The sequence below is a fragment of the Orcinus orca genome, chromosome 4 (assembly GCF_937001465.1).
Source record: "Orcinus orca chromosome 4, mOrcOrc1.1, whole genome shotgun sequence".
In the NCBI taxonomy this organism is placed as follows: domain Eukaryota; kingdom Metazoa; phylum Chordata; class Mammalia; order Artiodactyla; family Delphinidae; genus Orcinus; species Orcinus orca.
In genome coordinates, this window is record NC_064562.1 from 117,297,980 (window position 1) to 117,322,989 (window position 25,010).

General features: G+C 44.5%; 1 protein-coding gene across 8 annotated transcripts; it reads left to right on the forward strand.

The window, feature by feature from the left end:
• The first annotated feature begins 21 nt into the window (after nucleotides 1-21).
• ZBTB49 (zinc finger and BTB domain containing 49) lies at nucleotides 22-23,827 on the forward strand. 8 transcript variants are annotated; one of them, XM_033427863.2, is made up of 9 exons: nucleotides 22-156; nucleotides 3,231-3,350; nucleotides 5,666-5,836; nucleotides 7,769-8,871; nucleotides 11,831-11,877; nucleotides 17,930-18,003; nucleotides 19,480-19,562; nucleotides 19,654-19,815; nucleotides 22,759-23,827. In XM_033427863.2, the coding sequence occupies exons 2-9, from the start codon at nucleotides 3,277-3,279 to the stop codon at nucleotides 23,421-23,423; spliced, it is 2,379 nt and encodes a 792-aa protein (XP_033283754.2). In that variant the 5' UTR covers nucleotides 22-156; nucleotides 3,231-3,276; the 3' UTR covers nucleotides 23,424-23,827. The 8 variants fall into 8 exon arrangements, with proteins under 8 accessions (XP_033283754.2, XP_033283755.2, XP_049564880.1 ...); XM_049708922.1 differs by lacking the exons at nucleotides 22-156; nucleotides 3,231-3,350 and adding exons at nucleotides 4,907-5,096; nucleotides 6,123-6,151; XM_033427864.2 differs by lacking the exon at nucleotides 3,231-3,350 and having other exon boundaries at nucleotides 33-156.
• The last annotated feature ends 1,183 nt before the right edge of the window (nucleotides 23,828-25,010 follow it).

Genomic DNA, 25,010 nt, shown 5'->3' on the forward strand with positions numbered 1-25,010 from the left:
GTGACGCAACCGGAAGCCGGAGGCGGATCGTGCTGGACGAGGGGGCGTTGTCTGGGTGGTTCGGCTGCCGGCGGAACCTGGCTAGAGGCGCTGAGGGCGGCGGCGGCGGCAAGAGAAGAGAAGGCGGCGGGGCGTGGATCGGCCTCCGAGGGGAAGGTAGGCACCGGGCCAGGAGGCCGGCCTCTTAAGGGCGTGCGGGTTCGGCGCGGTGGGAGCACCCCGGAACCCACGCTGGGTTCCCGAGGGTCGGGCAGAGCATGGAACCACTGCCGCCCTCGCATCCCCGGGCACCGCGAGGGTCAGTGGAGCTGCCGGGTCAGTCGTGTTAACCCGTGGCCGCGCGGTGCTCTGGCTCAGAGACCAAGACCGGTCCGGGGCCTCGAGCGGGGCCTTCCCCTTCGTGCAGCTCCCTCGGCATGGAAACCCCACCCGCGTCCCCTCCCGGCCTCCTCCGGCTAGTCGCTGTCGGCCGCCCGGGCACCGCCCGCGGGAAGAAGCGGGTCCCTCCCCGCCCCGGCTCGCTGCATCACGCTGTAGTTGATAATGGTGCTTAAGACTACAGAGCTCCTAGCCCCCCCGCCCCAGCCCCACTGGTGTAAGACCTCCGTGCCTCGGTTCCGCGTCTGTAAAACGGGTGTAATAACGGTTCCTACGTGGTGGGGTTCTTGTAGGATTTCAGGAGTTGGTGAATGTAAAGCACTCAGAGTGCCTACGGCTTAATCGCTTGGCTGCTCTTCGCAGCCCTTAAGACAGGTCGCGCACACAGAGGTGGAGACTAAGTGTGTGTTGCTTCAATGAGTGAATGAAGGTTGAACGGGGTTTGAACAGGGAATTGTGAGAAGCATTAGGCCTAGAGTGGGGCTGTGTGGGTGATAAGGAGGCTTTCTTTCTGGAGGTGAGCAGGGTTGGGAATGGAACAGAGGGTGTATGTGAGGGCTGCTATAACAAAATACCGCAGCCTGGTGGGGACCTTGAACAGTAGACATTTATTTTCTCACAGTTCTGGGAACTAGAAGTCCAAGATCAAGGTGTCAGCAAGATAGTAATCTATACTATCTTGGTATAAATTTGTAGCATTTAGAACAGGAGGATACCTTAGAGATTATCTGACCCAATGGGGGAACCCCTCCACTTTCACAGAGGAAAAAACTGAGGCCCAGAATCTCCATCCATCCTGAAACCATGTATTGAGCACCTACTGTGTCGAAGGCACACTTCTAGGTACCAGAGATACGCTGATCAACAAGACAGAAGATTTTTTTACCTTGTGACAAAGTGAGTTAGCTGAAAATATATGGAGAGCCCCGTGCCTCTTGTATCACAGCACAGCGCCTGTGTTGCACGTGTTCATCCTCATGTGTGCTGTGCTGTGCTTTACTTTGGTGCTTATCTCTGGGATCACCTGGATAGTCAGGTATAGGTAGTAGACTGAAGAGGCTACTGACTTATTCCAAGGAAGGCCTTTGAGCTATTGCATGTAACTTGGAGAAGTGGTTAAGCATGTGGACTTTGGAGTCAGATTCCCTGGGTTTAAATCCCAATTCTGTGCCTTATTGATTACCTATTACTTATTAGCTGTGTTTGTCCTCTGTAACTCTGTTCAGGTTATCTATTGCTGTGTGACAAACTATCCCAAAACTTGGTGACTTAAAAACTTTTATTTTATCTCACGGTTTTGTGGGTCAGGAATTCAGTCAGGGCCGTGCTGGGTGGTTCTTCAGCTCCACATGTGTGGACTGGGAGTGGTGATCAGCTGGAAGGGCTGGTGTGGAGCATTCATTGTGGCTTTGCTCCCACATCTGGTACCTGGGAAGGAATGGCTGGAAGGCTGGGCTCAGCTGAGCCCTTCTCCTGCCCCATGTGCTCTCTCCAGCTGTGTGTCTGACAGTCCTGCTATTGACTCAGGCCTTCTAGAGCCTGTGTCCAAAACGTGGAAGGTGGAAGCTGTCGGCTTGTAGGGCTTGGGCCCAGAAATGGGCACAGCTTTACACCCTTCCTTTTACCTGTTCTGTTGATTAAGGTAGAGGCTGTTCAGATTCAAGGAGACCTAGATCCCACCTCCCCTTGGGAAGAGGGTCAGAGAAGTTGTGGACCTCTTTTATCCACCAAATGCCTCATTGTTCTCGTCTGTAAAACGAGGCTAATAGTATGTAGTATCTATTTTACAGTTATTCTGAGGATTAAATGAGTTAATATGTGTAAAGAGCTTCAAATACTGCCTGGCATAGAGGAAACATTTGATAAATATTTGTTGTTATTGTTACTAGATACATGATACATTATTATTCATAGCTGTTATTCATAGGACACATAAGAAATACAAGATGCAAATTCGTTTTCTGGAGTTTTTTATAATCTTATTGGAGAGGCACAGGATTGACATCATGAAGCAATTAGAGAACTATATTAAGTAATATAGAATAGTTACAATTTTTATAGTCAAAGTAAACTGTGGAATGGTTCATAACTTTGCATGTCACTTCTCTATAGCTAGAGAATGTCTAATATAGATTCAGAATATTTTCTGTATTTTAACATTTAAGTCTTTGGAGGAAGGTTCTATGTTGTGTTTTTAATGTCCTTTTTCTCATGGGCATAAGAGCATGGGCTCCATCCAGGGTTTAGGAACCAGGAGGTGAGATGATGGGAGATGAGATGTGGAGATTCTGAGTTGAAGGGTCATACGGTTGGAGATGTTCAGCAGAAAGCTGGACATTTGGAACTGGTGGCTGAAGCTGGAGTTTCAAATTTAGGAATTGTCTGCTCTGAGCAGGTGAAAGCCAAGAATAGATGTGATGGTGATGGGAAAGAGAAGAGGGCCCAGGTGCTGAATCTTAAGGGACATTAACGTGTGGGGGGCTCACAGGGGAAGAAGTGCAGCCTGGAGATGGGACAGATCAGGGACATGGAGAACCGGGAGCCTTCTGGGCAGGAGGAGTTCCACAGTGGAGGTGGGCAGGCTGCACCACCACCTGTTGTGGGAAAGCTTGGGGGGAAGGGACTGAGGGCAGGCCACTGTGGGGAGTCTGTTTCAGCACAGTGAGAAGGGCAGCAGGTTGTAAGGTGAAAAAAGGAGTGGTGAGAAAGTAAAGTAGGGTGTGTAGATTGCTCTTTCAAACGTGTGAGAGGGGGGCCCTGTGATGACTAGATATACCTGGGGGAAAGGTTTGTTGTCCTGTTTTGTTTTGTTTTGCTTTTTTCAACACGGGGCCATCTTGGCGTGTTTACAGGGACTGGTGAACCAGTGGAGGACAGAGTGGAGCACTGAAAGGGGTGATGAAGCAGAGTCCTAGAAGGGGAGGAGAAGGGAAGTCAGCTTTGGAAGGAGAAGGCGCGCTTCATCCTTTGAGGTGAAGGGATTGAGGGGGGTGAGCGGGAAATTTGGAATCACAAAAGGAATTTAAAGGCACTCAGGGTATAGTAAGTCATTCATGGAATCAACCTGAGTGAAGTCAGCGTCACAGTCATTTTTATGGAAGAGGGAGACAGACGTGGTGAGAATGAAGAGAATGGAAAGGATTCAGAAGCACTGTTGTGGGGAATGTAGACGGAGTTATAAAGAAACACATAGAAAACGTTACTAACCAGCAGCAGAGATCAGCTAGCGTGCATTTTAGTGGTTGAGTATCTGCTGTGTGCCAGGTGAAGGTGGATAAGATGGTACCTTCAGAACTCACGGCAGAGTTGGAGACACAGGTGATAGGACATAATGACAGGGTATCTTACTGAAGTATTTATGCGGTAAGATCGCACAGATGTGACCCCAAAGTCAGACTTGAGGAAGGAACGGTGGGGAAGGGGAAACGTGGCCGGAAAGACTTCAGGAGCAGGTGACAGCTCAGCCAAACCGTGTTCAGAGCGTGGGCGTTATCTGGAAGGTGGGAGAGTCATTTGTCAATAAAGTATTCCCAGGGCAGGAAGTGTCAGAACCAGAGACTTTTGAGGAGAGAGCAAGGCAGAGGTCTGCAGTCCACCTGCTTCAGAATCACCTGGATGCGTACAGTGCAGATGCCTCGGCCCCAGGGCTCTGCATTTTAACTGGCTCTCTAGGTGTTCCTTCTAGATAACATGAGTTGAATATTTAATACATTGCCAGGGGCTATATTAAATGTTCACATGGGTTCTCACGATTATCTCAATAACTGTGAGATAGGATGAGGAAAGTAGGACACAGAGAAGTCATTTGCCCAGTTGTATAGCTAGTGAGTAGTGGGCTAGGGGTCCAAAACTGGCCAGGAACACAGCTTGTTTGGGGAGCTGCAGGTAGTTTATTTTGGAGGGCACACCTGGGATTAATAGGAAGTAAGCCTAATAATAATAATAATAACAATAATAACAATAATAGAAGTAGAGGCCATGTTAAAAAGATTTTGCCTTCATGGTTTAGTGACTTCTTCAGTAATGCTTATGTATTGAGAATGAAAGCAAAGAAAGCAGGTAATGGCTTTTTAGTTTTTACTACCAAACTGCCATTTTAACTTCCATAGTCTCACCTCAGTCTGACTCCATTTCTCCCCACTTTTCCTCTTCCAAACACCATCTCTTACTAGATTGAGCTCCTCATCATCAGAGCCCGTGTCTTAACTCGTGAAGTATCTAGCTCAGACTGTTTGGCTTCATTGTCATGTACTTGTGTGTGTGTTTCCTCCCCTAGAATGTAAGCTTCAGGAGGGTGGGGACCTGGGGTGTTTTGCTTACTGCTGTAGCCCTTGAGCCTGGCACAGAGGAGTCAGTAAGTAGATGATGAGTGATGAAATTTTCTGTATCCATATAATAATGGCTTCCGTCTCATTCAGAGTCAAAGTCAAGGTTCTTAAAAGGCCCTGCAAGGCTCTACGTGGTCTGGCCCTCTGCTTGTCCTTCCCCTCCCTGCCTCTCCCTTCCCCCTGGTGTCAGGTCCTCCCTCTCCCTTGGCTTCAGCTGCCCACTCAGCTCCGGCTCACACTTCATGATTGCCAGTGTTTCTGTTCCAGGAGCCCCGGCTCATTCCCGTTCCTTCCTCAGGTCTCTGCTAAAGTAGCGCCTTGTCAGAGAGGCTGGAGGGACGAATGGATGGAGGTGCTGCCTTGCGGTACCTCTCTTATTGCCGTCTTATGGTGTGTGTTCATTTATTTTGGCTTGTGTCTTATCTCCCCAAATAGGCTCGTAATTTTCCTCAACTTCTACTTCAGTGCCCCATATACAGCTGCTCAATAAGTATTGATTTCATCTTATCCAGTTGGCCATTTTCCAACCTCATAAGTGTTTATATATGTATATTTTTTCATTGAAGTAATCTAAGTAGAAATGAGAGACGTGCATGTAGTATTAGCATGGTCATATTCTGGATTTGCACTGCCAAATATGGTGACTGTTTAAGTATAAATTACATTACATGTTCAGTTCCTTGGTCGTACTCACCACATTCCCAGTGTTCAGCGGCCCTGTGTGGCTCACGGCTGCTGTATTGAGCAGTGCAGATAAGGAACATGTCCATCATGGCTGATGGTTCTGTTGAACAGCGTTGGTCTAGATGCTTCAGAAGCTATGTTTTTTGCTCGTTTTTTTAAACTGTTGTGACAGGGAATCATGACAGTGAAGCACAGGTCAGCCACTGGGTTTGGGTGCCATTTGATTTCTGGTGATGGCGTCAGGAATCACAACTTATCCATGTCCTTTGTCCTAGGTCTCCTGGATGGTGGAGCATGGACCCAGTTGCTACTCACAGCTGCCATCTCCTCCAGCAGCTGCATGAGCAGCGTATTCAAGGCCTGCTTTGTGACTGTATGTTGGTGGTGAAAGGAGTCTGCTTTAAAGCACATAAGAATGTTCTAGCAGCTTTCAGCCAGTACTTTAGGTACATATTTTAGACTTTGTTCTTCCAATTGTACGGAGAGAAAGCTCTTCTAGAATGGAACTATTTTGACTAAATTTTATTTTCTCCTTGGATTTCACTCTCCTTATCTTTTGTAGCACATTGTGGGTTTTTTGCTTTTGTATTGAATATTTAGAGTAACCTGAGAGGGAAAGAGCCTTTTAACTAAAATATATTTGGGGCATGTGAAACTATTTTGGCACTTTGTCTTTGATTTTAATAGTTCCAGTTAACATCTGTCTTCTGTATACATTTCTTATCCTTTCAGGATAAGAAGATTGAGAAATAGAATTTCTGGTAAGAACATTTCTTTGATAAGAAATCAGAGAGCATTCTATACGCTATTTTTTTTAAATTAAAACATTTTAGTTTTTGTTTCTCATTTGACTATTCTAAGAAAACAGGTTTGAACTCAGTTTACTTATCCCTGTAATCATTTTTGCCTCAGTGAAAGATTTACTTATAAATAATAATATCAAGCGATAGTATTTCATTTATTTTTAACATTAGATTATGTATTCTACATACATTTTCTGATTAACTAGATTTATCTCTCTTTAAGCACTAAAGCTTCTTTTTCAGTACCTTTTTTCCCCTAAAATTCATACTATTTTATTGCTCTAGTAAACAACATATGGAACAGGATTTACTCATTCCTTGATAATCCTGAATCATCAAATTAAATCCCAGCTGTCATATATGCTACAAGTTGTATTATAGTGGATTGGCTCACTGAGGTAGGCAGCACTTTTTGCCTGTGTGCAAAATGGTCCCCTACTTGGTCTTTGCCTGTTCTGTTTTCATAGAACAGTTAGGTTTAGATGTTGTGATACATTGGCTATTTTGAGTTTTCCCCACTCTACTTCTGATATGTACTTTCCTTAAGTACATATTAGAACAGAACTGAAGGCTGTTTGGGGGATGCAGGTGATTGCATTTGATAAAAAGTCTTTAACAAACTTGCAAGACAATTTACCTGACTCAACTTGGTAGTTTTACATGCGACAAATTCATTCACCAGTGAACTTGACTTGTGCCCAGAACAAAGTGCCTGGGCTTTATGGTGCCTTTTCCCCCCATTAACTTATAGGGCTCTCTCACTGCTGGTTTATGGACCATTGGGTTGCTGAGAAACATCTGACAACCAGATAAATTACCGCTTAAAAAATGAGTATCTGTCAAGTACCTAGAGTAGTCAGATTCCTAGAGACAGAAAGCAGAATGGTGGTTTCCAGGGGCTGAGGGGATGGGGATAATGGGAGTTATTGTTTCACAGGTATAGAGTTTCTGTTTGGGATGTTGAAAAGGTCCTGGAAATGGTTAGTAGTGATGGTTGTACAACAACGTGAATGTACTTAATGCCACTGAATTTATCGTATGAACCATAGTCAAGTGTTTGACATTATGTGTATTTTGCCACAATTAACAAATTGAAATTTTAAAAAATTAGTGTATATCTAGGGTTGGTTTATTATAGCTGTTTTTAATTTCAGATGTTTTTAAGACAGATACGGAAATATTTTTGTATATGTTTTATGGTCTGAGATATGTACTTTGTCAGAGTAAACACAAAATATTGAAAAATGTGTGTTCTTTAGTTTTCTATACTCTGCAATTAGTATTACATTTAGATAATTGCATTTTGAAAAAAAGAACAATGAGTATATTTCAAAATTTTATGTTGAGATTTCCTTGGAAGTTTGGATATTCAACACACTAATTCAGTGCATCCGAATTGCTTTATTGGATGGCTTGCCAAAACCTTTTAAAGGATCAAAGCATACTTAATTTTAAAATCTTGGCATTTATAGAAGGATGGTAATTTTGAATATTAACATGGATATTATTTATGAAAAAAGCTATCAGAATGTATGAACTGTTAACACTGTAAGCAGATATCCTTTCTTTTATCAGGAGCCTCTTTCAGAATTCTTCAGGTCAGAAGAATGATGTTTTTCACTTGGATATTAAAAATGTAAGCGGCATCGGGCAGATCCTGGACTTCATGTACACATCGCATCTGGATCTTAACCAGGACAATATACAAGTCATGCTGGACACGGCACAGTGTTTGCAAGTTCAGAATGTTCTGAATCTGTGTCACACATTCTTAAAGTCAGCCGGTGTAGACCAGCCACCCGGCCTGCCTTGTCACAGTACATTCTCCCTGCAAAGTGCTTTGACTCCTGACGCTAATTGTGTTATCAGTGAAAACTACGCCCCTCATTTGCTGCAGGAGTGCTCAGCAGGTGTTCAGCAGGGTAGAGTTGTGGATGAATCACATTCTCATGCCCCACCCTCAGTTGGTCTTCATACTTCCACAGCTGAAACCTCAAAACAAGCCCCTGATAGGTTAGATGGCAGCTGCACAGAACTGCCTTTCAAACAGCCAAACTATTACTACAAGCTCAGAAACTTGTACAGTAAGCAGTACTATAAACAAGCCACCTGTCCCAGTCATGAGAGAATAATCAAGCAGCCTTTCACTTTCAGCACATCCTCAGACCTTCATGCCGCGGAACACCAGCCCTGTGCTGTTGGTCACGCCGAGTGTGTCCTGGAGTCCTCCGAGCACTTGCCTTCCAACTTCCTGGCCCAGCCTTTGAGTGAACCTACCCCAGACCCTGAGCCAGACCACGCAAGCCAACAACCTACCAGACAGATGAGGCTCAAGAAGGCCATTCACCTTAAGAAGCTAAATTTCCTAAAGTCACAGAAATCTGCAGAGCAGACATCTGAACCCAAGTCAGATGACAGGTTAACCAAGAGGATAGAATCTGCCAGTGACCATAGTGTAGAGAAAGTTAACAGCCAAAGTGCTGAAGAAAAAGAAAGTGAAGAACTCATCAGTTCTGAGAATTTTAATTGCATGAATGAGATGGAGAGGCCCGAAGACACTGCGGCCCTGGAAGACCAATCCCAGACACTTCAGTCACAGAGACAGTATGCGTGTGAATTGTGTGGAAAACCTTTTAAACATCCCAGCAATTTGGAGCTTCACAAACGGTCTCATACAGGTACACTGATTCGGTCCCCGCAGGCAGAAGGAAAGGAAATAATGCAGACGATCAGACACCACTGCCTGCTCCTGTTTTTGTAAGAAGTTTTGCTATTGCTTGATGACGTCATTGATATTTACCCCAAAAAATCAAAGAGTGTTAGCTATTTTTTATTTTATACTTTTGGTGATGCCTTTTAAAGAATAATCTTCATTTCTGTAAATGCTTTCATAGAGCCAGTTTAAAAGAATGGTACACGTTTCATTTTAACTTTAATTGTGGTTGTATATGGGAAACTTTCCATCTCTACAGTATGGCAAATTATTTTGATGCACTCAGAGTTTCAAATTAATTCTAAAACAGATAAGCAATATTTAGTTCTCTCTTTAGAATTAGATTGTTTATTTTTTAAAAGCATAAGGTAGGTTAATTCAGACTGAAGTAATTTAGTTTGAGTAATCCTGAAAGCTTTGGAAGGTAATTTGAATATCAGATTTAAAAAATTGTGATTTGGGAGGCAGGAGGCAAACTTTTTAATAAGGATCAGCTTTAACCATTTGATATTTTCAAATGAAAATCCTTCCATCTGAACATTGAATTTTCAAAGTTTTGTTACCTTAATTCATACCTTAGTTCCTGTAATTCATACCTCCCCTTTCCAAAATGTTTATTTTTTCCAAAAGCTTTAAAAGAAAGTGTTATACAGTATGTATACATTATGTAATATAATACATATATATTACTTTCCTTCCTGCATTTAAGCATGATGACTCTAGTACACATTACAAATTAATGGCAATTATCTTAGAGGCATGAGAAGGAATATGTTATAGGATGCTTCTAAAGTAACTGCTTTTCAAGGTACTTGTGTAATTGTGACCATTGATGTGATGTCCTGTTACCACTTTTGATTCCCTGTTTGCTTAGGTGTTTACTACCTCATTGCACTGTTGAGACTGAATTAATATTTATGAAAGCCCTTTATAAATTTTGGTGTATTTGAATATAAGATGCTATCATTATTATTACTCCATATGAAGACAGTATCATTGACTCAGTTTTGCCCTGTAAAAACTTAATTTAGGTCATTCTGTAATTTTCTGGAGCCTAATGATCACTATAATTTTTATTTGAGAAACTTACCTATTTAGCTTTAAAGGAAACAAGAATTGTTTATTCTGCAAGAACATCTTTGGTTAATAGTAGTCATACAGTTATATGGCACAGCTGCTTCCTGGGACATAAATATATTGAGAAGGGCAGCAGTTCTCAAAGTATGATCTGGGGAACCCTTTCAGGGGGTCATTGAGGCCAAAACTATTTGTATCATAATGTAGGATGCTCCTTGCCTTTTCCTTCTCCTTCTCCCATAAGTGTACAGTGGAGTCGGCTAAAGGCTGCAGATCTGTGATGAGGCCTTCACTCTGGAGGCCAGTGAAAAATGTCTAGTCGTGTGTTTCAAAAATCACTCAGTTTTGATTTCTAATATGGACTATACTGCCAAATATGGCCCATATGAACAAAAGCTCTTAGGGTCCTCAGTTGTTAAGAGCGTAAAGAGGTCCTGAGAACAAAAAGTTTGAGAACCACTGGAGTAGGGTTGTTAACCCTGGTCACTTGAGAGTCTTAGGAACTAGTGATCTCTTTTTTCAGACTCATATCTCATAGGGCGGACTTTAACGTAACATCTATTATCCCTTAACTTCAGACATAAATGTAGTCCAAAATACAGCATCCATATGATTATAATTACAGTTGACCCTTGAACAACGCAGGGCTGAGGGGCACTGACCCTCTGAGCAGTTGAAAATCCTAGTCTAACTTATAGTTGGTCCTCCATGTACTGGTTCCGCCACATCTGCAGACTCAGCCAACTTCCATCATGTAGTACTGTAATATTTACTACTGAAAAAAATCCATGTATGAGTGGACCTGTGCAGTTAAAACCCTGTTGTCCAAGCGTCAACTGTACTTGGGGTCAGAAGCTCCCCCCTTATCCTTGAGGAAGCCATTAAATAGTTTTTAGGAAAAGATCAAAATAAAAGTACCTTAGCAGAAGCCCATAAAGCTGGCACACCCCAGCAATACAGTAGGAAGGGAAACATTTGTGTTATTTTTTTAAAAGGCTCTTAATGAAAGCACTTGATTTGAGGGGAGTGGGAAAAATGGAAGGTTCTTGGTCTTAACAGTCTCTGTTTATTAGGGTTCTAGAGGTGTTAAAGGCAGTACCTGAAGTATGTTTTTAAACAGATTATTTTCCAGAGACTGTCTTCAGAATTGCTGTGGTTTCTTTGTAGTAGAGTCCATTCTCTCCATCTGTTCTGTACCAAAGTGTAATTATTCAGAGTTGCTGAAGTCAGGGGGCCAAGCAGTCAGCAGGGGAACATGTCTCATCATGGAATCTTCTTTTCCCCTGTCAGCACGTTGCAACCAAGGCTGAAAGGCAGTGGGGAGGGGATTTTTCCCATCACACTTTCAGGAGATCCTGCTCTGCTTTGGGCTGTCCCAGGTTCATACCTCATGTGGCGTGAATGAGTCACCCTGGTTCTGTTAGGAATCGGTGGTCATTGCAGGAGTCAGGCTGAGGACGGGTGACCAGGTTCATGCTGTTCAGCCAGAAAACTCACATTTGATTTTCAACTGAAGGAAAAGTCTGTGTCCAAAGCCTAAATATGGTTTGAATGCAGATAAATAAGTCTGATTTCAACACAGGTGTAAATTTGGAGAACAATTTAATTTTTTAGAGAAAAGTAAATATAGATTTCACTTTTATCATCTCTGCCTGTCATCTAAGGGCGCGAGAGATGATGAGGATGAGGACAGAGGCTCCCGTTTTCATAGTCTGATGATAAAGTATGTAATGCTGTGGTTTGGAAGGTGGGACAAAAGAGACAGCTTAAACATTTTACACAGAAAACTATCCTGCAGATGTTACCCATGGTTTTACAAGTTGTTGTTTTGTTTTGTTTTGTTTTAGGTGAGAAACCTTTTGAATGTAACATTTGTGGGAAACATTTCTCTCAGGTGGGAATTCTTTTATTTATTGTTAATAATTGGAAACCTGAAACCCAGTGTTTATTTTTATTACAGATAAGACATACTTTTGGACTTGGGAGAGAAGCCTCTGATGATATCTGTAACTTAAAAGACTTCAGACTAAATCAAGAAAAAAATAATTTTCAAGAAAAGAAATTTCTAGTTCATTGGGCGGAAAATACCATTTTTTATAAGTGTGTGAATTCTCACAATACCTTTTTCCCCCATTAAGGATGGGTCCATTTCTAGTATATTTCTTTTCTTCCACAAGTGATGTAAACCGTATTGAGCACCACTTGGGGGCTGCACATTGTGCTGGGCTGGACCCAAGACAAATGTCCTTATTCTTACCGAGACACTAGGTGTTAGGGTGTTGGAGAAAAGACCAAACACATTTCATTCCCTGCTTTCACTACCATTACACATGTATTCTCTCACTCAGCCGGCATGTGTTGTGTCCTCCTGTGGGCTCTGTACTGATCTGGGCACTAGAGGTAGAGAAACCTAGAGATTGAATGTTCTAAAGAAAATTTTGAACATGATAGAATGGCTGTGGGGTCCTGCTTTTCCTTCTGAAATGGAAGGTAACGCTTCCCTTGCCACGTGCCGGGCATTGGCATTCCAGAAGCTTCTCGCAGGGTCCCAGTGCACAGTCCTGCAGAGGAAGCAGTCACCCCACAACTGTTTTTTACACACGCATGCTAATCCTCGAGTAACAGCATGTGCAAATGCTGTCTTACTGGGGAAGGACCTTGGGGCTGGGCCTCAACGGAGGACTCGAGCCCTCTATTGTGGAGAGAGCGGGGCAGTGTGGCCCCGTGGAGCACGGCAACAGCAGGAGTGCGGCCCCTGCTTTTGTCACATCCCCACGGAGCCGGCTCTTCCAGTTTACCCTTCATCAGTCTCCCACACACCCAGACCTGCCATCTAATTACTTCTCACTCTTCCTACTGGCTGCAAGCAGTGATTCACCTCATCCTAACGTGTTCCTGTGTATTACTAGTCCAGGCAGGGTCCCTGCACCCACCAAGTGTTCAGTGAGCTTCTGCTGAACTGAGTGGAGGGGTCGTTGCTCTACCTGCCTCTCTCGTTGAGGCCTGTGCTTCTTCCTACCAGCCTCACCTGGGGGTCAGAGCTTGGCCTCTAGAGCCAGACAGTCTGGATTTGGATCCAGCCTCTGGTTTACTGCTCTGACCTTGGACAAGCTACCTAACCATTTGGCACTCAGCTTTCTTATCTATAGAGCAAGGGTGTGAGACCCTTGACCCCCATGGTGTGTGAGGAGTCAGTGAGTTCATAAGATGATTAGCATTTCACCTGGCTCATGGTGAGTCCTCAGGACACGTCACTAGTCCCTCTCCTGTTGCCATTGCCTCCCTTCTCTCTCTGTCCTCTCTGCTCTTGTAGACCAGTCTTCCTAAGGTGCACTTTCTCCACCCCACATCCCACCATTTTAACCTTTCTAGTTTTGGTGTAGTGGGAAAGTGTAAAACCTGGATTAATGACCGTTAATAGTTAGCAATCTCTACTCTGGGCCTCATTTTTCTAATTCTTAAAAATAGGGATAATACCACCTCATGGGACTATTAGAATTAAATGAAAAAATGGACATGAAAGTCCTTTATACGTTTACGTTGTGATAACAATTTAGGTTCTGTCCTTTTCTTGCTTGGAACCCTTCCTTGACTCTTCAGTGCTAACCAAATAAAGTGTACCCAGACATTCAAGCATCGCGTCTGCCTTCGGCCTTCTCTCCTGGCGTTAATGCCGGGCTCACCCTCAGAGATTCTGACTCTGTTGGTTGGGGCTGGGGCTTGAGTGTTGGTACTTTTTAATACAGTGGTTTGGATGGCAGCCCTGTCCACTGCTTCAGACCTTGTCCTACACTTTCCCTCTCGAGTCCCACGAAGGGCGGCCCTGTCTGATAAACGTTACAGAAATCCTCCTCTTCTGTGTTGGTGTCTGTATGTTTACCAGATTTTTATGACTGTAAAGTTATGTATAATTATAGTTTACAGATGTATATCGCTGTTTTATTTCATAATGAAGTAACGAAAGTTTTGTGAATAAGCTCTGCCATGTGCTAGGGCACAAAGACAAGTAAAGACTTCAAGGAGCTTTGCGTTTAGAGGAAGAAACAGTTGTATAAACTGATAAAGCACAATGAAACGCTGCAAGTGCCGTGACACTTGTATAGGCAACGGTATGAAGAGGAGAGTAGTCATTTCTACCTGAAAGCTGGCGGGGGCGGTGTGGGCACTGAAGACGGAGTCATTGATCAGCCTAGAGTCTCTGGCATTCCAGGTGGAGAGAGCAGTGGTGGCGTTTACACACGAATACTCAGTAACCTGTCCTTCATTTCTCATACGAACTGGAATACGTGTGGTTACAATGGACTGGAAATATTTTCCTTTCTGGAAGATTTAGAAAACAGACCTACCAATAAGAATTAATCTTTTATGCTGTGTAGTATTTCGTAGTGCTAGTCTTTTTTTTAAAAAAAAAAGGTCAGCCACAACCTTAATTATGAGTCAGCAAGCAGTTTGAGACCTCAGCTTTAAAACGCTGTGATAAGCCTGGATTGTGACAACAAACTATGCACGTATTAATATAATTCTGGACACTGTACGGGCCTGGATCTCAGCAAGTAAGAGTCACGCAGTACTTTAGAGTATGAATGAGGCTCCATTTGGAGCCATGTGTCTCCCGTGTGGAGGAGAACCTGGGCCATTTGATGCATCCAGGGGAGAAAACTAAGATAGTGACAGGTCTGGAGTGCCTGTCACATGAGAAACAGGAAAAGGGAAGCAGTGTATTTAGCTGTCTTTGGGGAGAGGAATGGAGTTGCTTTGTCTCTCCAAGGAGGCAGAATAGAAACACTGAGCAGCTGCTGCAGGAGGACAGGTTCTGAGAGGCTCGGTGCCCTCCCAGCAGCTCCTGTGTTGTGTCCAGGGCATGACTGACGGGATACGGCATCCCGTAGGAGGCTGCTTAGACACATTCCAGGGCAGTGATGTGGCCCGATGCCAGGGGTGGCAAAGTTTCATCCCATCCATGGTGAAAATACAAAAAATAAGAATATTTTAATGATCTTTTCTTAAATTTTTAAATTTTCAGCTCTGAGGTGATATTTCCCACATTTTCAGTGTTAAATGTCCTTTTATCAATATAATGATCATTGTTCTTTAGGTGATATCTCAGTGTTAATCTCCATATTTTTTTTTGTTTTGTTTCAAAGTCTTAAAACTTCTGAACTAGATTACTTTTAAGATCTGAGTTCTCTTTCTCTGAAGTTTTACGGTTCTCTATTTTTTTTATATAAACAATCAGCAGCCACTAGAAGAGTACTCTGCCAGAGAATCTCTGCCTGGTTTGATCATGTTTAAATACTGAGTTTCAGGTACCTATTAGAAGGAGTTTATTTTTTAAACTGCTCAACAAATCAGGTGTTAACTTCTTTTCTACAACAGAGTTTTTCACTTCAAAATTCTGACAACTCCATCCTAATTTAAAATGGCATCCACTTAGAAAGGGTGGAACTTCCTTTTGTGCAGATATTTTTCAGCCCAACAGCAGCACAAGCTTTTGAGTCCACAGACGAAGCTGAATTAGAATATTCCATCCCAGCTCTGGGGGCTGAGGCTGCTTCCCTCCCAGAGCCTCTGTTTACTTCCTGTAATGTGTGAATTATACTTTATGAGGACATTGTGACGACTCACCGAAACACTATTTGCAACTGCTTAGCAAAGTGTTCCATTCATAGTAAACTCTTCATAAATGAGGGCTACTAGTATTAGCACTTACTGGAGTTTTCATGGATCCAACTATAGATGATTTCTAAGATGTGTAATAAAGCGTAGCAAAGTTTACCAAAAATAAAGACTCTTGACTAAAGGGCAAATAATCTGGGCCCCACTGTGCTATGTAATTCGGTATAAATTATCTGAATGCATTATTGGATGTTTTTGCCTGAATCTTTCCATTATTTAATCTACTTTTATACCATTTATCAGACTAATTTGTGCTCCTTTATCTGGGGGAATGATAATTACTTTCATTAGACATGTCCAGTATTAAATAGCTAAGGAAACATCTTAAAGTTTGTTTTACTGTTGTGTACTATAATATTAAATGGAAGATCATTCAGTTTGAAAACAAGTAATTGTTTACTTTGAAAATCAAAGTAATTGTTTACTTGTTTACTTTGAAAATAAGTAATTGTTATGCTTTATTTAAAAAAGATGCAGCATTGCTAAGAATCAAATCAGAATGCATTTCAATCATAATACATAGTTTACAAAATAACTTGAAACAAGAGGGATCTAATTTAACTGTTGAGCAGATGGTGCTATTCAAATTGTTATTTAAATGACAAGCTTTTCTGAAATTTGGAAATGACTGATTTAAAGCCCTCAGTGGTGCATTATCTCAACTCCGGTGAACTGGTTCCTGGATGGCAAAGTGACTGCTTGTCATACTGAATTCAGCACAAGCTAGTTTATTCACAGAAACTTGCACGCCCTCATGTAAGACAAGAGTTTAAACTCAGACAAACTAATATTAATTTCTGGCCTACCATGTAACTAGAGCAACTAATTTATTTATCTGAATCTCAGTTTTACATCTAGAAAACAGATAATAATGCCAATTTCTAAGAGTAATTTAGTTATACTGTACTTGTAAAGGCCTGAGTAGACCAAATATCTATTGCTGTTGACATTTGCTGTTTTATTACTGTTATTAATAGTCATTCAGTTAAAAGCTGGGTATTTCCCAGTGTTTTGCCAGATTCTTTCTCTTTGGTTATCTAAAATAAACAAGTTTTTTCCTAAGCTATATTTATCATATTCTGAAATATAGTCTCTAACTTAGTGTTTCCCAGAGTCTGATAGACATAAAGAATCTTCTGTGTTATATAACATAAAATCTACAGGCAACATTCTTTATACCTGTCCACAGGTTCAGAACCACCTTCAAACCTATAACCATGAACTATCTTTGCATTTCGTTTAAAATATACATAGCAAATTTGTAAATTTACATAGCCAAGTTTGTGAGTTGGGTATTACTGTTCATTCTCTTTTTTTGGCTAATTTTGTGCATAAGGCCTGCAACATTATTACCCTTAGATATAGTCATCCTGCTCAGTGTTTTTTTGTAAGAGAACACTATAAAAAAATTAAGTTGGGAAATGACAGATTGAGAGTATTATATTATAACAATGGAAGATTGTGTTTCCAAATCCTAATTTGAAACATTTGCCAGTAGCTTTTGTAATATCTGAGGCATTTGCAGGTTTAATTTCACTGTACTTTAGGCAATTTAATATTGATTTCCTGTTGATTAGTACATGGAAATCTATTTTGTGATCTCCATTTAAATCAGTTATTCTTCGTAAAGCCCTGCTAGTTTCAGAGATTAGAAACGTAAAAGGCCTGCAGCTGAAGGACTACTGTGAATCTCCTGATTTGCTTTTTTGCACGAAGGTGAAAATGACCAACCTGTCAGGCAGAATAACTGTACCGCCAAGAAGAAATACTTTTTGGAAATGTCTTACTTTCTTTATAAACAAAAGCTGTTTTTCAGGAAGAAACAATGAATACTGAAATAACCAAGTACAAGTGCTACCATTTTTTCAAATGATGTTGCGTATAGGTGGTCCAGGTTTAAAAAAAAAAAATGAAATAAAATACATCAAGAGCTGTTTACAACACAAGCTTAGCGACCCCTAAAGTAGCCTCCACAGTGTGTCGGGCCCATTTTAGAGGGGTGCGACACCGTGGACGGACCAGGGGCTGGCGTGGAGCAGAGCTGAGAGGCTCCCCTGTTCAGCTCACTGCTGGGCGGGGCTGCTCCTGACTCAGAACCAGGCCGCACCTTGATCTCCTTGCATGTGGCTGCGTCTGAGTCGTGCATCCGGAGTCTTCATTTGGAAGTTGGACTGGAACCTGGCTAAATCTGCCAGTTTTCCTTTTGAATTTATGTGCTCTTAAAATTTTTTTTCCACTATTGGCATGTTTTTTCTTTTCCTTTTTTACAGGCGGGTAATTTGCAGACTCACTTACGTCGGCATTCTGGGGAGAAACCATACATCTGCGAGATCTGCGGGAAGAGGTCAGTGCTGGGTTCGTTCATTCGCACGTCAGGAGCAGTCTTGGCATCTCTGAGCCGCGTAGGGGCTCACTGTCACTCAGGAACACAGTAAAGCCAAACCCTCTGGCTTTTCTTGTGACACACATGAGAATAGCAAAAAGAAATGGAAATGTTAATTAAAGGAAAGAGAATCTAGGACACAAGTCTTAGGAAATGGGATTTTACATGAAACAAAATTATGCTAAAATTTCCATTCATTCCAAAAATGTCTGTTAAAATAGATGACTGGCCCCCACGGAGGTGACTGTCTGGTAGGGGTAATGAGACTCGCAGCCTGAATGCCTGGAATCAGGAGAGGAGGTGGTAGGAGGCACCCCAGCTGCGCACCCAGACCTGTGAAGGGCCGAGAGTTCAGCAACAGGAAGGCGTGGCAAGCCTGAGGGCTGGGGAGGCCTTGGACTTGGAAAGTGAGGCTTGACTTGGTGACAGTCTCCCTCTGGAGGTGGAGAGCAGTATGAGAGATGGTCCCTCCTCTGGGCACACCGGCCTGCAGCGTGGACTCCCCACCCCTCACTGGGGGTGTTTGTCGGGAGTCCACATAGTCTATGGTCTATTGGTTGGTCATTCTAGGACAGCAGGCAACAACCAGGACTATACCAGTCACACAGTGTTTTCTTCATTCGTTTAACCAGTCATTCATTCAGCATTTATTAGTCACCTACTGTGTGCTAAATGCTGTGTTGGGAACATACAGATTCTCGGCCCCTGATAAGTTCGTACTCAGGAGTTGGGGGCGGGGTGGGATGGGCATAGGACAGCTATAGTCACAGTCCTCTGCTAGGATGGGACAGCACTCTTGATTCGGTTCCAGGAAGACAGTTACCTTTGCAGATGGTAGAAAACAAACAAGTGAAAGCTACCTAGCCTGACATGTCTCCCTTTCTGCCATAGCTGCCTGAACACCCAGGTTTAGTGCCCAGGTCACATGTACTGCCTGTTTGAGGCGCCTCTTAGCATAAGCCCCCTGCTGCTTCGCTTGGGGTCCCTGTTTTGCAGGATGTTTTAAATGTGAGCCTTCTGAGCTCCATGCATTTAAAATCATGTCTTTATGCAACACCTTCCCCCAAATGCAACCTCTTATCCTGCTATCGAGTGTGGTGGGAAGGAAAGAACATAGAGCTTCATACTGGGGGTTGGGTTGGAGTTACTCCCCAAGCCAACTTAGTGATCACCTCTGAAGAAGAAAGGTTAGTGAAAGTAGGTAAGAAAAAATGTTGTAGAAACAAAACACTTGGATCATTTTCTACTTTCCTTTAAAAAGAGAAAAAAAGTAAACTTTTGTTTTTTTTTAAACCTCTGAAATGAAATCAGGCCACTCCTCATCACATTCCGAAGTAATAGAGGGAGCAGTTCATCTCCTCTCTCAGCGACTTGCAATTAGAAAGATTTGCAGTGACGTAGAAAGGCTGTTAATTGAATTTCCAAATTGCATTACAGGTTTGCAGCCTCTGGTGATGTCCAGCGTCACATCATTATTCACTCAGGAGAAAAACCACACTTGTGTGACATCTGTGGTCGAGGTATAGCTGAGGGTTTCCCTTTTCTTCCTTGAAAATTTCTGATTAAAATGTTTTCAGCCCTTCAATTTAACCCCTGTTGTGGTCTCTCTAGGGTTCAGTAACTTCAGTAATTTGAAGGAGCACAAAAAGACACACACGGCTGATAAAGTCTTCACCTGTGATGAGTGTGGAAAGTCTTTTAACATGCAGAGGAAGTTGGTAAAGCATAGAGTTCGGCACACGGGTGAGCGGCCTTACAGCTGCTCTGCCTGTGGTAAGTTCCTGCCCACCGCAGACCTGCGGTCACCTGGTCATCCCTGTGGGGAGGGCACCGGGGTCTGTGTCCACTCCGTCCTGGGCTGTTAGGGGTCTCAGATAAGTCGTCCCTGTTTTCATGGGTAAAATGGAAGTGATGCTGTTTCTTAACCACCTTGGTCCTCTGATTCGTCTGCATTTGTGTAGCAGACATTTACTGAGTGTCTTCAAGGTATCAGGAACTGTCCTGGGTGCTCCAGTTACAGAGATAACTGATACTGAGTCCCAGGTGCCCTGTGCTCCTGGTCTGGGCCCGTGGAGGGTTGGCAGTTGGAAAAGCGGGGGAGAGCGTGGGGTGCAGCAGCAGGGGCTAGAGCATGGTGGCCTGCTGGGGCCTCGGGGGCACACGGTAGGCTCAAGAGAGAGGGCTTCTTGAGATCATATTGTGTATCATGAAGTAAAGGTCGTTTCTATGGCATTTGACGCTTCAGAAAAGTCATCAGGAAGGAAAGGGAAGGCTGGCAGCTCTCAGTTTCCAGGCACATCACTGCACAGATGAGGAAACTAGGATTGCAAGTTAGGTCGCCTGGTACCTGTGATAACAGAGTGTTGGAACCTCTGAAGAACTGGGAGGGCCTGTATGCATGTGTGGTGCAGCTGTGCACATGTGCACACATGTGCCCCTGACAATGTGGATTGAATCACGGGCAAACGAGTGAATAACCATTTTTACGATTACCTGTTTAGAACAAATAGGAAAAATGCTCAGAGTCAGGCTGTGGGGAGCCTGGAATTGGGGCATCCTCGGAGTGGCTTGTTCTAGTTGTGGTTGGTATCTAAATTAGGGCAGGACGCGTGGGATGTAACCAAAGGGAGGCAGCTTTGTTTGTATCTCCCACTTACACTGTGTACAGATCTCCTGGACACCAATGTCGGCAGCTCCATTACTATTAAAGGGTAAAATTGCATCACTTTAAATCACAAATGCAGTCTCAAATCACTAGTTTAAAATGTCAGTTCTAAATTATTATTACAACTGTGAACTTGATTTCAGGTTCACTCTTCTCTTCCTTCCCCAGCCAGGCCTGCTGCTGGCTAAGACCCTGTAGAGAAAGCAGTGCAGCAGGACCCTCTCTTCCCCCCACTTCGTTTCCACCCCTCCAGCCACTCACTGACCATGGTTTCTGACCCTAACAAGGTCAGCTTTCAGGGAAAGGGGGAGGGAGAAAGGGAGCAGGAATGGTCTTTCATGACAGGTTTAAAGCTTTATAACACCTTTATTGAGATAAATCCCGTACTATAAAATCTAGCCATTTAAAGTGAACGATTCAGCGGTTTGGGTGTATTCAGTGTTGTGCTACCCTCACCACCATGTAATCTTAGAACCTTTTCCTCACCCTAAAAAAGAAACCCCACACCCATTAGCAGTCACTCCCCATCCCCTCCCCGCAACCCGAGGTAACCCTTAATCTACTCTCGGTCCCTATAGATTTGCCTGTTGCAGACATTTCATATAAATGGAATCATGTAATACGTGGTCTTTTGTAACTGACTTCATTTCACTTAGCAAATCTGCTCTGAGCATTCATGTACATGTTTATGTGTGGATGTATGTTTTCATTTTCTTGGATTCAAAAGATAGTTTCCATTTTAAGGTGGCTTCCCATTCTGAGCTTTGCTGAGTTTAAAGCTTGGTCCTCTCTCTGCCCCTTCCTTCCCTCCTTCCCCCGTCCCTGTCCCTGTCCCTGTCTCTCCAGCATTTCATGCTTCTTCTAAAGACAGCCTTCCCTTCCACTCTGTCCTCCTTCCCCAGCACTCAGCTGTACTTTTCTGAGATGGAAAGGTGCATTTTCTTTCAGCGGGACTTTTTCCTTTAGCGCTTGGTTTTGTAAAAGCAGTTTCCTCCGAGGAGACTTTCTCTGTTGGAGCCCCGACGCCTCTCTAGGCAGTCCTCTTAGGCCCCAGGCTGGCTCACTTCCCATCTGGGGACATACTCACATTCTGTGCTCTGGGGGATTGCAGGCCCACACCTGGAGGCAAGCGCTGCCCCACCGTGACCTCCCGATGGACACACGTCGAGCCTGGCTGCCCTGTCTTGACTTGAGGGCAGAGGGGAGACACCTTCCATATCCCCTGTCTCGCTGGGAACTCTACTGTGGCTGAAGTTTATACACGTTAGGGACCCTGAAAATAGTTAACACCTTTTGCCTACTAATTCCACTACTGAGAATTTATCTTAAGGAAACAATGAAAAGAAAGATGTTAGTTGAACCTCAGGTATAGTAGCAAACAGCTGGAAGCAGCCCAGATAGCCCACTGTTGCTTGACCAGGGCTGGATAGCTGAGAATTCAAATATAATGACATAGGAATAAGTGAAAAGTTCTAAAATATGTGTCCATGTAAATTGTGTAGTTTGTTTCAGACCTTGGTAAATGTGTTATGACTTCTATAAGGTTATTTATTGGTTTTTCTCTTCCGATCTTCTAACCTACTCTCATGACGGGACTAGATCCCCTACCTCTAGCTTATACCCAGAGAAAGGAAATAGGACCTGGAGAAGGATGCGTAAAATTATGTTAAAAGCTGAATACATAAGTACCTTCAGAAAAGATGCTTCTAAACTGTAGATTGGCTGTGTTAGATTTGTGAAAATCTGAACAAATCTGATGCGGTTTCCCAGTGTGGGCGTTTGGGGCAGGCGCGCACCCAGGCCCACCCAGCGAGCACTCCTGTGCAGGGAGATGGGGCTCCAGAGCCCTCGCACGAGACGCCCAGACCAAGGCTGCAGGTTGGAGGGGCTACAGCCGGAGAAGAGTGGAAGAGTCTGGAATCAGAGCGAGCAGGTGACAGCAGGGCTCAGCTGAGTTCACATGAAAGCAGAGTCCTTTGGGGTTTAGCAGGGGTGGAGGGGACTCCTTCCAGAATGTTCTCCTCTGAAAAGATCCCTTTTTCTTCTTCCAGGAAAATGTTTCGGAGGATCCGGCGACCTCCGCAGGCACGTCCGCACTCACACAGGGGAGAAGCCGTACACGTGTGACATCTGCAACAAGTGCTTCACCCGCTCTGCCGTGCTGCGGCGGCACAAGAAGATGCACTGCAGGGCTGATGACCAGGGGCAGGACGCTCTGGAGGAGCTCACGCAGGCCATCGAGACCTCGGACCTGGAGAAATCTCAGAGCTCGGATTCTTTTTCTCAGGACGTGTCCTTGACTTTGATGCCCGTGTCTGTTAAAATCCCCGTCCACCCAGTGGAAGAAGACTCAGTGGCAGAATTTGACGGCCACTGTAAGTTCCGGTCCCTGGTTCAGTCTCACGGAGCAAGTGAGCAGGAGAAGCTCAGCTTGGGTCCCCTCAAGCTCGCCAAGCCTCACGTGCCGCAGGCGCAGCACCAGGCCTACAGCTACTCGGGCGTGGAGGCCTCGGCTGGCACGGAGCCGCTGCAAGCCGACGGTATGGCCGCGATCCGCTCGTCCCTGGCTGCCCTGGACCATCACTGCGCCGACCCCCTGGGCAGCCGTGCGTCCGCCCCTGCGTACAGGAACTCGGAGGGACAGTTCTTCTCCAGCATGACCCTCTGGGGGCTGGCGATGAAGACGCTGCAGAATGAAAGCGAGCTGGACCAGTGAGGTCCTCTGTCAGCAACTCAGCATCAGAGGCGGCTTTAGCCCGAGAGGCTAGACTCTGTCCCTCCTGACAGGGGGTGGTCGTCGGAAGTGCCTTGAGCTCAGCGTGTGGGAAGAAAGGCCTCCTGGCACATCGTGGAAGTGGACGAGGGACTGAACAAGCCTTGCGCCCCAGAAGGCTTGAGAGACCGTCTCCCAGACGTGGTGTGAACTGCGTGTAACTACTGTACATTTTGGTCGTGGTAAAGGGAAAATATATGGGTATAATAATACAGATATTATTTTTGCATTTTTACATGACTGAAATTTGTAGCATTTTGTATTTTTATTTACAAAAAGATTTTATTTGTATAGGAAACTCATACTATAATTTAATTTGAATAAATAAAAGTTGCCTTTCTGTATAATATTGTGTTTCCACAAATATTTTTATTAACCCAAAGACCATAGTGGTATGAAAAGAGACATCAACGAGGGCTCACCCTGCAGGGATAAGTGCCAGGTTCAGTTCTTGTGCCATCTTGGACAGTGGGCTTTGGGAGCCCTCAGAACGGAGCCTGAGTCCTGGCTGCCACTTCCTGGTCAGGTCATGGGCAAGCTCCTCAACCTCCTAGAACCTTCTCTGGGTTTGCTTTTCTGCAGCATGAGATGAATAACTTTCAGCATTCTTACAAGGCTCAAATGATCTCCTCGTCCACTTGAAAATACCTGCCCAGGGTCTGGTTGCTGACAGAGCTTCTAAACGCGTCCAGTCTCTCAGCCGCCCAGCAGACCTGCCGGCCTCTGCGGGACAGTGAGTCGCGCCTGTAGCGCTGTCGCGGGAAGGTCAAAGTGAGAGCAAGTGCACTGAAAGTGCGGTTACCTGTGTGGGCCGCGGAAGTCACTGGCCTGTAGAACTGCTTGCACAAAGGACTAGGATGCTTGAGGGTGCCGTCGTCATCAGCTCTGGTCCGGAAATAAAATATGAGAAACGAGAGAGGCACGGGTAGGTGAGGATTTTCATGGAAAACCCATGGTTGCAGAATAGGACGTCAGCTCTGAAGTCAGATTCAGGTTCAGCTCCTGACGTTCCCAACCGTTAAGGGTGCTGCAGTCCCGCAAGGCTGCCCTGAAGATGGAAGAGCCTGAGGTCGCGGGGGGCTGCAGCCTGCACGAGGACATGCAGCTGGTAAAGCTGAGGCCCACGGTCTCCTTGGGGCCGCACCTGGCTCAGAACTTGATGCCTGGCAGTCGCACATGGATGGTCATCGCCCTCTGCCTTCCCGCTTGTCCCCTTTCTCATCCCCGCCATCTCTTTCCAGCTCCTCCCTCTAGTACTCCAGCCCCAGCAGCCCTGCATCCCCACCAGGACCTGGAGCCCATTGGTCAGTTCATCTTCTCACTGCCCCTCACCCCTCATGTCCCTGTCTACCTCTTTCCCAGGCTGCACCCCATGGGCCAACATGCTGTGATCCGCCCGCCGGCCTCTTTATCAAGCTTCCCTGGTAAAGCCTTGCCCTCTCCTCCTGCACGTGGGGAGCTGAGCCAGGCTGGTGAGAAGCAGCCATCCTCTGGTTTCTACCACAAATTCCTGGTGAGCCCGGGGTCCGT